The sequence below is a fragment of the Grampus griseus genome, assembly GCF_964374135.1.
Source record: "Grampus griseus genome assembly, chromosome: 8".
In the NCBI taxonomy this organism is placed as follows: Eukaryota; Metazoa; Chordata; class Mammalia; order Artiodactyla; family Delphinidae; genus Grampus; species Grampus griseus.
Window position 1 is genome coordinate 17,829,358 of NC_139002.1, and position 13,867 is coordinate 17,843,224.

The 13,867-nt window shown below is 40.7% G+C and overlaps 1 protein-coding gene across 3 annotated transcripts in view; it reads left to right on the plus strand.

Annotated features, from left to right (window-relative positions):
* Window positions 1-13,867, plus strand: part of CADM1 (cell adhesion molecule 1) — a 336,130-nt gene that overhangs the window by 303,609 nt on the left and 18,654 nt on the right. For all 3 annotated transcript variants that reach the window (XM_082660638.1, XM_082660636.1, XM_082660637.1), the window contains exon 9: window positions 7,894-7,926. In XM_082660638.1, coding sequence (XP_082516764.1) covers window positions 7,894-7,926 — 33 coding nt within the window. The remainder of the gene's footprint in view (window positions 1-7,893; window positions 7,927-13,867) is intronic.

Sequence of the window (13,867 nt, forward strand, 5' to 3'; positions counted from 1 at the left end):
AGATTAAAGGTTATGGAGCTGAATGATTCCGTGTCCCATTTTAAAGGTCCAGGCTATCCCCTAGATTTAGATTGGTTCCTAAGAAATCTTCCAGACTGAATCCTGAGAAATGGAGAGCTAAATTAATCTCCACTCATTTTCTCTCTTGTACTGTTTGGTACATTACAGCCACCATTAGCCTTAAAAGCTTCAACAGCTAAATCTAGTGATACTAACATAAAGCCTCAGCTTAAAAAAAAACTAAGAGGAAGAGGAAGCCCACGGGCATCTATTTCTTTTCTCCCAGGCAAATGCAGTGACTGAAACCCATTCCCTAGGTCAGCGTTTCATTACAAGAAAAACGTACAAATTGTTTTTAAATGCAATCGAAAAATGTTTTTAAACTCGAAAGGTCATAGTTGATTTCTGATGTCTCTGAAAGGAAGTGTTCCAGTGTTATCTTTTATCTTTCATAACCAGAATAATTGAATTGTTCTCCCTGTTAGGGAGGCAGGCCTTCGTGAGTTCCGAGTCACCTGCCTCCCTCAAAATATGTTAAATCTTCATCCTGGAGGCCCTTGAAAAAGAGGAATTGTAAGCCCAATCTGACCCGATGCTGCCCACCCAGAATCACAGGTGGGTGGGAGGAGCAGGGCACCTCTGCCTCCCATCCGTCCTGCGTGGGGAAGCTCTCCTGACTTACCTGTGAAGGCCACATCTAAAGATAGATTCACCTGCAGAAAATTTTTGCAGGCTCTAGAGTACTGAAAGGAGCATTTTATATCAATTTGCCATATCAACATTGTTATGGTTTTATAACTGTTCAGCCACTAATGTCATTAGAATCGCTTTCCAAATAAGAAACCATCTGAGGGATAAAATTGGGATGGGAGCCGCGCAGAGCCTCCTGTGATTTCCCATAAGATTCTTTGGTGTCTCTGTTCTCTTTCATGTACGTTAATCTTCTGACCATATATTTCTGTTTTGACTATTGCTACTGGCAGACCCCCACTCCCTTTTTTTTTTTTTTAATATCAAGTTGTCCATGTGGTTTCACTCATGAAGATATATGCTAGATTATAGGAGAGCAAAATGCCTAATTTAAATTGCACTTTAAATCCATCCCCGGCATCCTCTGTGAAAATACAGAGACAGCCAACCATTACCGGGGGCAAGAGGCCTCCATGCAAATTCCTTTCAAAACCCAGAATCAAAGAAAAGTCTACTGCCATGGGAGGGTGGGGAGGGGGGAGGGCGTTGTTTGTTTTGTTTTGAACTTTCTTTGAAATTAGTTGACTTTGTATATTAGATGTACATAAAAATACCTGGTTTTGTGTTTGGTGATAGCTTTTGCCCCGGTCTGCCAGTTGGATCAATCATGTTAGGAAAATATTCTGTGTTTCCCTCCCTAGTTAATGTGGATATTGTTTTATTTTTGCCTGGTTTTGCCCTGAGTTACGTACTTGATGAGAAGTACCATAGAAAACACTCAGCACTCAGTTTTAAACACCCTTAGCAGCTTAAATATAAAATTCAGGCCAGGAGGAGCTCAACCCGTAGGTCACATTTATACATGTGACTGTCATAAATTGAAAAATTAAAATCACCTTAGAATAAGAAATGAATAGCTACAGGGCCGAATTCTGAAACACATTTAAGAATCCTTTCATAAGAATGAAGTAGGTCATTTATAAATGAGTTTTTCTCTTTTTGAAAGTCCATATCCAATTAAATGTTTTGTGTTTCTTGGAAAAGAAAACAGTAAGGTTTTTCTTATTGGTATCTAATCACTCAGTACCCAATATACCTTGGAGAAAGTGAGTCCCACCCCCAGGCTCACATTATTATTTTGGCATTCATAGCCTCCTATCATAAGCTTTTTTGTGTGTGTAACGTGGGTCAGGTCACATAAATAAAGAAGGTGAGAACAGCCCTTATCCTTCCGGCGGATGCCAAATTGGGGAAACTCAACAACCAAGCCCATGTTTTCAGTTTCCTAAATACAAAGGAAAGAAGTACACCTGTCTTAAGACTGACTCTGTAGCATGACCAGCTATGTTACAATAGAGAGCTTTGCTCCACATAGAGCTGTCTGTTCTCCAGGGTCTTAGCGTCATGATTCCTATTCTGTGCTATTGATATCTGCATGACATAAGGGGTAATGCTTTTAGGCATTCATTCAACGCGTATCAAGGACCCATAATATGTACAGCACTGTGCTAGTGCCCACGGAGACAGAAAATTCTTGGGACCCCTTAAAATATAGCTGAGGAAATAGGTTATACCCATTGGAACTCCTTAAGCAGGAGATACTGTGCACTTAGGGCTGATTCAGAAGATTGAAGACTGTCACAGGAGACGTAGAATTTGGTCTATGCCACCAAAGAATGGATAGAATGTGGATAAGAAAGGATGGCATTTTGGAAATTAAGCCTGAAGGCCTAACTTTACTTCAAGCATCCATCGTCAGTGTTTGTGTCTGTTGTGTGTATTTATATTTGGGATATATATTAAGCCATCGTTGCTAGGAAATACACATCTCTCATCCTAGGATGTTTACTAAATTGCCTTTTTTCTAGAGTTGGCATCTACTCCATCAAGCCTGTTTTTCATTCATCATTTATTGAATACTTATCGAATGTTAGTGATATACATACCAGTATGCCTGGTGACAAGAATATTATTAGGGCACTAGTAGACACTCACGAGCCACCTGTTTTGTCACGAGCTCCCTTTCCAAGTTTTTGCCCCAGAGGTGCGTGGACCATGTTTTTCCATACTGTCTTCAGTGTGTACATTTTTATTTTTTTGATGATGATACACTTATTACAAATAGCATCATAGCCAACCAGTTTTTGACCCATATTGACTTATGAGGGAATGGAAGAAATTAGTGATGAAGGTCACCTGATTCTGCATTTTTTTCAAAAAGGAATGAGAGATGGGAAGTCAGTGAGATTTTTTTTTCCCTAATGCTTCTATCATCATTTCCATGCTCTTATGTTCCTTGTTGAAAAATAATCCAAGAGAGAGGGAATTGACATGTTTTCATACTAAAGATTCATGCACAACATTGCAAAAGAATAATCTCATAAATACAGGTTTCTTAGGATTAGAAAGTTGGAGCTATCTCAGTGGTGGGAAATAAAGGACTTGGCAGGAAGGACCCAGCCCTCCAGGAGATGAATATAAACTACTACTTCTAGAGCTGCTGCCCTCTCCCCACCATCACCCTCCTGCATCCCTCTCTTTTCCTCCCCTCACCGGTGCCTCACCCCTCTCTGTCCCTCCTACCGCCCAGCACGGACACAACATAGGATAGGAACTGTTTTCCTTGTTAAATGAAACCACGGTACTGGTGGTTATTATTATTATTATTTTGAGAACATCTGGTTTGCAAATGAGACAATCTCAGGGGTACAGTAGCACTTGTGAACAATTCTGAAGAAGCTTTTAACAAAACTGGAAATTAACCAAAAAGAAAGAAAAAACAACAACAACCTACTCCCCTTCCTGCTGTTCCCTGGCACACAATCTCTTCACTCAAAGGGGAGATGACAGGAAGACAGAAGAAAGCTTTCTTAGGGGTCTCCTACTCGGGCCTTTTAGCTTCAGTTCCGTTCCTATCCATTTCTCCCATCCCTGAGCAATGGGAGTTTAATTAAAGCTGAACATAGATGGAAAGAAAATTAACCAGGAAACCAGTAGAAAATAAATTTCAAAGTTTAATTTTCCAGCAGGTATGTTTGCTTTCAATAGATTTCAAATATGTCAAGAAGAAAGAAAAAGAGGGAACTATACTTAATATATATTGGCCAGCACAGCACCATCGTGAGAATAAAACCGTCAGGGGAAGTCCTTGCCTACCCTAGCGTCTAGCTTTAAAGCAACTCCATAACACAAACTGAAGGGGAATTCAATTAAGAAAACGCATTGGCTCCTTATTGACTTTAGTTAAGAAAATAAACTGAGAGAAAGTGTATTAAAATATGTCTGGACTGCTTAGTATGCTTTCATTTACGCTTATGACAATCAAAATGGCAGAATTTAAATTCTTTACAATTAAGCTCTGCTTTTGAGCAGATTGGGTTATTACCCTATGCATTTTTTAATGTGCAGCCTACTCATACCGTCCCCCCTTCCCCCCAAATGCAGCCTTGCAGTGAATCTGGGCATTATAAAGCAGGAGTACCATAGAGCAGTTGGAGAAGAAAAAGTATTTAAGGTTGTGAATTTAATTTCGTTCCTGGATTTTCATTTTCATTTATGACACCCGTTGTGTTTGAGACCACGGACTAATTTATGGATTCGTTTTAAACCCCCAGTCTGTCACACTCAATGAACAATTCTAAGTTGGAGAGAATCCATATGAAAGGATTAGAATGTGCCACAGTGGAGCTTACACATGACTGTTTCAGCTAAACATTGCCCAGCTGCCTCGCATGCGGTTTTTTTTTTGTTGTTGTTTTTGGTTTGGGGTTTTTTTTGCTACTTGGTTAAATGGATGGTGTCTCTAATCTGACACATTGTCTGAGCCTTTTGATTTTGAAAATATCTGATACTGCCACTGTGAAATATAGGTGATGTTTAATGTATTCAAGGTGGGGTCCCATAAACTGTTTGTATGGCTGGGAGACTGAAAGTCGATATTCAGTGAAATGTTCATCTTTAAAATAGCAGTGCAGGCCCTGCCCTTGGATACCTTGTTTAATTATACTCATAAAACAGCTAGAGAGTGACTATTAAGACCATACACACTTACTGGGTTTGCAGGAACGTGGGATTGCTTTTTCTTGACCATATAAAAATAGATGTACAATAAAGTTCTCCCTCATTGTAATTAAAATTAAAAGAGACAGTAGCTCAAAGAGGCTTTTTTAATTTCATAACCCTACACCACCGTAAGTCCAGGTCAACTTTCTGTGACCTATTTTTCTCCTAGGCCTAGCGCAAAGATTATTTTTTAAAGGCAGCCGCAGAATGAAGTTTGAAACAGCCTCTGTTAGGGCAATTAGGCACTCTCATTTTTCAAGTTAATTAGAGCCTAGGTTATCTTCTGTTGGAAAGTTACTGTTTGCATTTTGCCTGTACACTTAGAATGTTATCAAACAATATACTGACCCCACAAGTTGATTCACAGGGGTGGGCTAGCACATCTCTCCAGTCTCCTGATTAAGATACCTTAATAAATCCTACTTCACAGAGCCGCACTCACTTCAGAGCCAGGGTGTCTGTGGTTTCTGCATGACGTCGTAATGCAATTATGAAGGAGAATTAGATTCTGTCACAGTGCTCTCCTGCGGGGAGCACAAAGTCACTTCTAAAGATTTTTTTTTTTTTCATTCTTTACTTGAAATAGCCTCTGTTCAGATACCTCACCAGATGCTCTTAGAGAAATGGAATCAGCGACTCCCCCATTCACCCTCAATCTCGGTCTCAACTTTGTAGCCAAGCCTGTGTGTCTGCTGCCCTCTGCCACTCCATTGCTGATCCCTGGTTTTGCCATTCCCAGCTGCAGTAACTGTGTTGTTTGACTTGAACATGTGTTTGCTTTTCACTGTTTTTGAACTGTGTGTTTTCCTTCTCAACATCCCTTTCTCTTCCCTGTTGGGCGCAATTGATGGATTTCCCATCCCCAGAATGGGGAGGCAGGCTGCCCTGTGAACTTCCCTTCATTTGTTCTCTGGTACCCACAGGGAAGCGTACACCCAGCTTCCCTTAGTTTGATTTCATCATAAAGCTGACGTGATGTTGTGATGTAGGCAGACAGTAAATTGGGGAGTCGTCGGTTAATGCTAAGACATTATTTTTGAGGACCCTTAGATTTTACTCCAACTTCTTTCATTTTATACTAACGATTTACCTGGTGAAAATAAAGCATATTAGAAGTGCTGCTACAAAAATAACGAGCCAAAATGTTTATTGCTTTTTTTAAATTAATTTTGGAAAGAAGCCAGTGTCTAGCCATAAAATATATTAACTTTCATATAAGTGTTTCTGTACAAATGTGCATTTGATTTTGCCCCTGCAATTGAAAGCACCTCAAACTAACACTTGACTTGAATGTTTCAAGTAAGGAGACGTGTCAGACGTGTCATGAGCATCTGATGTAGAGATGTTTCATCTGAACAATTTTCGGTATTGTTTTTTAACTGCTTTTTTATGCATACAGACTTGTAAGTAAGTATTGCGTTCTGGTGTGGTTTATTTTATGTTTTTCTTTCCTTCATCTGTTCTTCAGAAACTCAGCTATAAGTTCTATTAAGCTGTAGTGGCCTCTCGGACTTCTGGTTAATTCTGGCTCCTTAGAAGGGCTCTGATTTTTTGATGGTCTAGGGTTCTGAGGAAAGGGGAATTGAAGGGGAACACTGGTGTGAATTCATGTGTCATATTTATAAATCAGAAGCACCAGGCTCGTTGGACCAAAAAAAAAAATGTTACATTTGGCATTCTGGTGCATTTAAACATTGCCTATGTCAAGTCCAAAGGCGTCTTTTGGTGTCTCCAGAACTCATGAAAATAATTACCAGCTAAATAGCTGCATGATAAAAAAGGACAGGTAACTACTTGCAGTGTCAACCCAGGATCCCACTACAGCTCGACATGACCGGCTCACGTGTGAGTGTCTCCACTCCTTTCTGGCCAGAAAGGCATCGTGGAGGGAGACACCTTGAGAAGGTAGAACTGAAAATTACAACCCGGCCAGATGGGTTGACATTGGAATGAAGTTGGCTAGAAGAGGGGTATTAAAACGACTCTGGGAGAGGAATGTTGCCGTGCATTTTGTTAGATATTTATCCCACTTCCCCTCTAGCCAAAAAGAAAAGGAAAATTTCTGGAGCCCCCTGAGGAATTTCCTGTGAAGAGGAGCCAGTATAGCAGGCCTGGTTTTGAAGCCTGGTAGAAGGAGAAAACTTGAACGGCATTAAAAATAGAAGAAGAGACAAACCACGGTTTCTTCCATAACAAGTGCATCTGGCAGTGAAAAAACCTCACGTGCCATCTCCTGATTCACCCTGAAGGCAGGACTCCTGGCAGCTCACAGCAGTGAATGTGGTTCTGGATCGTGAGCAAAGGGACGGCTGGATGCTTTAATTTTTGGAATGTCACATGATGAGAAGTGGCATTTGGCAAATTATGTGGACTTGGGTGTTTTCCATGCAAGACTTCTTGCCCTTAGATTGTAACATAGTAAGATCCGCAGAGTGGAGGATGGCTGAGTGGTGAGTATGAGTGCATGTGTGTGTGCGTGTGTATAGAAACTAATCTGAAAGCCTTTAACATGTTCGTTCCCCTGGCCTCCCAGTTAATTGAACTTTCCAGCTGAACCCTGCTGAAATAACACACTGGATGGAAAACTTGAACCCAGATATTCATCTACAGGCATCTGCGCATGAGCCATAAAAGGATCCTAAATGTGCAATTGATTCAGCGACGCCTGATTGGCAGTCGTAAAGCCTGAGTGCCTGGGTGGGTTGGCTTAAAACAAAGGCAATGTTTGAACGTATGAATCTGTTGTTCAGCCAGCCTCCCGACTGAGCTTTTCTGTCACAGTCCTGAGCCTTGGTGCGTTCAGAGCCATCTACCAGTCACTGAGTTTGCACTGGTGTTTCTCATCACTTTGCATGTTCCCCTGACTATTGACTAGCAAGTAGATGTATCCTGGCAAGACCCCCAGAACCAAAGAATCTACTGTTTTCCTCACTGGCTCGCAGCTTTGAGCTGAAGGCATGTCTTAAAACAGTGCAACTCACTTCAAATGCTTTTGGCTTTTCATTTATTATTGCTTGTCACGCGATGTTCTTTGAAAGCTTGCTCATATATTATCTGTTCCATTTTTTTCCATTTTCCCTTTTTTTGCATGCCGTTCCTCCTGTTTCTTCCCTTCCTCCAATCCTCTGTTCCCGTCTGTAGACACCACGGCGACGACAGAACCAGCAGTCCACGGTTGGTACCACATTACTGTTTATCTACCTTCTCAGCACTGCTGAGCGGCAAGGCAAGCCTGGGAAAAAGAGAAATGTAGTCTTCAAGGGAAACTGTGTTCCGAGTAGACTGACCTCATAAATATACTCTAATTTGTGAGGCTTGAAAGGATGTCGAGTCTTGTTATTTCTGTTGTGAGTTCGGTGTTCAATGGTTGCAATCTGAGATGAGGCCTCCCTGTCGGCTGGCTGGGCTGCAGGAGTTTTAGCTGCACGTAGCCCTTAATTCTATAATGCCGCCAGACATTGAAATATAAGGGACTCCAAAAAAAACACCTAATATTTGCCTAAAAATCATAGCATCTGAATTAAAGGCCCAGTTGCTTTCTTCGTTCATAGGCTAGAATCTTAGGTACATTTTGAAGAGGAGTCATTTATGCCACTTAGTAGTCGAGACTGAAGGACAGGTCAGGGCGGAAGATTCCTGTTTAAATTCATGACGTAGGGATGAGGAAGAACATTGTTCTTCTTTAATTATCATATTTACCTCCACGGCCTCTTGCAGGTTCACCCTTAATCTCCACGTGTGCATAAAAGTTTATGCGACCATTTGGCGGGAAACATCTCCAAACAAGAATGATACCATATGTACATTTCAACAGCATTAACAGGGACTTAAAAAAAAACCATTTGTGTGTGGGTACCTTGTAGGCAAAATACTAAAAAAAAAAACTCCTCACGATGTTAGCCAAAAGCTGATAAAAACCGAGTAAATACAGCTCAGCAGGGGGCATCAGGAAATCCTTTTCCGAATTAATCCACTGACTTCCTAGGTTGGAATAGGTCCATTCACTTTTCTATATGTCTCCAATCAGAAAATGAGAATCACGTTTCATCTGTATATTACTGTGTTACTTAGCTCACATCTCACCCTGGCGATATCGTGCTTTGGAGAAAGATATGTTAGTTAAAAATGGGCTGAATTTTAATAACTGAATTCAAGGGAATTATTTGGTAAAGGGCCTATTACGTCGCTTTGCACATTGTGCAGGATTGAAATCTATCAGTTAAATGACAAGAGGTGATCAGCCAACCCTATGGTGTTCATTCAACTTTTAGAGAAACAGCTCTTCCCAGCACGACTGACCTTCTTAAACAGACCTGCATTTGAGGACTTAACCAGTTAGAAATCTCTGAGCAAAACCTATGCTGTGTGAGCCGTCCTTGAAGGTCAGGCCTTTATGCTTGGCTGACCACCCCCCATATCTGGACCTTCTGATGAGAAATTCTGAGAAAGCAAAACAAACTTGGGTATGGGGCAGTATCCCTCCCCACCCTAACCCACCTCCCCCTGCCCTCCCTGTCACTGGCACAAAGGGAGAAGTTCATAAAATTAGTTAAAGGGCCAGATACACCAACAATCATGAGAAATCAATTAGGTAAAAAACTTCCACTTTCCAAGGTAATGCCCCATGGTGCTCACTGCATCTCAGACACTGCACTCCATTAAGCTCAGTTATTTGTAGGTTTCATCATTAATTGAGCACTTCCTGACTTTTATCGATTATTCTCAGAGCTTTAAGGCTATTTTAATGTAGTTCAAGAGATTTTTGTTCTATTCTTTTTAAGATGCTTTAAGTTCTGAGCTTTCTATAATTAACTCCAGGGTCAAATGTAATCATAAGATTCCTGAATTCTGTGAGATCTTTGAAGAGATACTAATCATTTATCTCAAGACTCCAGGCTTCTGTTTTCTAGGTCCCTTCAGTAACATTTGTGTAGTTATATGACTCTAATAGTTGTAGGTCTTGGAGTTGGGTGGGGTATTCAAGGTAAAAAATATGTCCCCTTGGGCTTCCCTGGTGGCGCAGTGGTTGAGAGTCCGCCTGCCGATGCAGGGGACGTGGGTTCGTGCCCCGGTCCGGGAGGATCCCACATGCCGCAGAGCGGCTGGGCCCGTGAGCCATGGCCGCTGGGCCTGCGCGTCTGGAGCCTGTGCTCCGTGACGGGAGAGGCCACAACAGTGAGAGGCCCGCGTACCACACACAAAAAAAATAACAGAAAAAAAAATATGTCCCCTGAGCTGAAAAATGAGAAATTAATTTAGGGAGCCAGTCCTGATCTTAGGATACTAGTATTTGAACATGTATTTCTCTATGGAGAAAGAAAGTGAAGGTGATCTCTTTTTGTGGTATAATAAAGAGACACTTGGAATAGGACTCTAGCATTCGTGTGACAGGAAACAGAGATGCCTGTGTACTGTGAGAAACAACCACTGTCTTACTAGTTCAGGGATAGTGTTCAAGCCAGCAATGTCCCAGTAGGATGCTATTGACCAGCAGTGAATGAGAAGTATACCTACAGCCAAGAAATTAGGGGAGAAAAAAAAGGAAGTAAGAATAGTATAATATATATGTGTGTGTGTGTGTGTGTGTGTGTGTGTGTGTATAAATATATGATCATCATATATAATATATGATTCCTTAGCAGGTAGAGAGAAGTGATAATCCAGGTTGATTCCTATAAAATGCATTTATAAATACATGCTCCAACTTGTCTAAAACCCTCACAGCATCCTCCCAAAGGGATCTGACCCCTCTTTTCAACAGCATACTCTCCAGCCCACAGCAAAAAGCTTTAATGAAAGCCAAAGTAATATCTAGAATTTTACTTAACAGGGGGAGAAAGTCTTCCAGGTCAGTTGTCAGGATAGAAAAGGCAATAGAATATGATTGGAGTTACAAAGCAGGGGACCACATTTCCAAGGAGATGAGGGTACAGAACTGACTTTATTCAAGTGACTTATGGGTAAAAGCCAGCTTCTTCCATATAACAACCATGTGACTTAGATTCATTTGAGAATTATCCTGAGATGCTCATGTTGGAGATCTGGGCCTAGAAAAATGTTGTGGTTTGATAACTTGGCAACTTAAATGACAAGACGTCCTGGGTTGTGACCATTGTACTGGTCTTAAAAGTTTTCATACTGGATTTCTTTCCATACTTCTCTTTTCTTTTCTAAAAAGGAAAAAAACTAATTTTACAAAATGTTTTCCCTTTGAAGACTCATTAAAATATTTTATTCAAGCTTGTGTTGCTAGAGTATGTATGAAGTATATCAGTTGTTTATGTATGTTGACCTTTTGTTCTTACCAATATCTGATTAGAATAAGCATGTGTTGGGAGGTTAGAAGTGCATGGGCATGATTCAAAAGCAAATGGATTTTCTCCAAAAAGAAACCAAACAACAGTCAGCCACAATGTGTCTTTAAGGATATAATTGATAGTACAGTAAAGATAAATGTGAGTGTAAGAGTGGGATTCCTAGACTAGGGCGATGGAAGGGATCTTTGAAGAAAGATCTTGAGCATTTGTGTTTTTGGAGCTCATCCTTAAGGCCTGGACAGGAAGAATCCTGTGTTATGTGTGCATGTTGAGAAATGCAAAAAACACTCTGCCAAATCCTGGTACCACATGGTCTGAAATTTATGGCAGAAATGCATGAGTGACGTTAAGCACGGATGGTGTACTCGTTCCTATGATTATTGATGTGTGGGTGCGTGTGATGGTTTTTATTTGTTTGTTCCAATGTGGGGCGCTTCTCTGTAAGTGTCTTGTGCCTTGTTCTTTTTCTGCCCTGTGTGTCCCCTCTCCCTTCCCCCACCCACCTCCCTCGTGTGAGGTTTTGGGTGACAGCATGCCCATGGTCTGGAATAGTGCTTGTGCTTTTGCTGCACTGTAGTCAGCTGGCTTCCTCTGGGTTTGGGGTTCTCTCTCTCTGTCTCTCTCTCTCTCTGTCTCTCTCTCTTTCTCTCTCTCTCTGTCTTTCTCTTTCTCTGTCTCTCCCCCCACTCTGCCCCACCGCTATTTCATTATTTTCGAGTCTACCCGTCCTTTTGCTTGCTACCTCTTGGTACATTAGAAGCTGATGATCTCATGAATTTATAATCCCAAATGAGTTATTAACTAGTTTTTAATTTAGTATGCAATTGTAGTGAGACTCAAACTGGGAACCCCTCTGACATAATTTTTCACTTTCAGTTTTGGTTTCAAAATGTTTGGCCTGTGCTAGATACATGCTTATCCCCTAGACCTCTGCCCTTAGGCAACTACCCCACGGATCTCCCTTTCCCTGACTTACTTCATAAGTCGTGCAAGCCGTGATGGAATTCTAAAAGCACATGAAATTTCTTATCTTTCTATTCAATTGTGGGGAAATTCTGAAGCCCATTTTAAAGAAAAATAGCCAGCAGTGCGCATTATTACAACCTCTATGTCCACCATCCGTGTATGCACCCCTCTGCACATCTCTCTGTATGAGTACACAACAGTGGCATTCGAAGGCTGTCATTCAGTCAAGGGACTCTGCAGACATTGTATGTTCTACTCAAGAACAAAGCTAAAGAGGTTTACGAATGGCTGCAGGACCTGAAGATTGTGTTTCAGCCTTGATATGCAGTTTGGAAACAATGTGCTACTGTTTAACGGCGTGAACCAAATTTCTGCTAATGGGACCAAGGGAAAAACTCTCCACAAAAGCTGACAAAGCAGGAAGAACAGGATGACTGACTGAGCATTTAGATTAAAACTGCCGGGGCATCTGAACTCTTATGGCTGGTGATGGAAGTAACAGATTCCATAATATGGCCAAGTGATCAGACATATGCTGCTTAGGTAAGAGAGAGACCATCGCCTATTTTTTCATAATGGGAATGATACTAGGGCCAGTGGGAAGTTTTTTTGTTTCCTAGAGGTTTTATTTGATCATTCTGTTTTAAAATTTTAAGGAAAAAAAAAAGAAGGAAACCCTGATGAATTGAGCCCCAAGCATTTAGATTTTACTTGACCTTGACCTTGAATTTAACTAACTCTAGGATTTCTTGCTGTTTCTAATTTTTGAGGTTTTCCTTAACCTGGTTCAAAATTGCTACGCCATACATACCATTTTTAGAAGCCAGCGATTTCTGCTGGAAAGAAGTAACCATACCAACAGCAGAAGCACTGTCTGAGGAGGCTTAGGGCACGTGCAGCACGTGATTGATAGCATCACGAAGGAGCAAAAATCACGTCTGCGGAAGAGACGATTCTCGTGCGTGTATTAAATTATTATGTTTGCACCTTAGGATTTCATTAATTGCTCAAAAGAAAATCCCGTATGGACCAAAAGTAAACTTTCATTTGTTTAACAAAGTTTAAAGAAATGTGTTGAATACATTTTAATTGAAGTGACCAGGAAGGGCTTGAGCGGATGATATGAAAAGTTCAAGAGAAAAACCCAGAAGTAATTTCCCACTTATTGTTAAATGGTGGAGCTTCCTTTTGAAGACTATTCTCTGCCTCACAAAATGCATCTTTTTCTTTGAGAAAAATGAAAGCTGTATAATTTTTATCACGAAAGAAAACTACCTAAGTCAAAGTAATTTTAGGAGGTAAATTTTGCTTGTACACTCAGTGCTTCAGTAAACTCTTCCTAATTATATTTATTTTGAAATTATCCAGCTATGGCGGAGCACTATAGATTCATAAAATACAATAGTAGTGCAAAAACAAATTTAACCACTAACCTAGATGGCTTCCCACTTTTGGATATAATCTGAGCTGTAGATTCCAGAGGATTTGGTATATTTTAAAGTTTATGCCATTAAAAATGACAGTTTCATCTTTAATGAGGTGTGTATAAACTGTCTGTCGCTTTTTAATGGGAAACTTTGCATATCAATGATATTGCATAAACATATTTGTCTTTATTTTTTTTAAATTAGCTTTCTAATGCCCTCCCCAGGGAAACAAGCCTTCAGCAGTAAAACTGCCTACTTGAAACATCCTCGTTTAATATGGTTCAGTGGGTGCCAAGCATGTATGTTGCATGCTTTGATATTCATTGGGCCACGTAGAAGTGAGGGATTAGCCTCCTGAGAACTGCAAATTCATAATTAACTACAGAGGAGAACTTTATGTTGCCC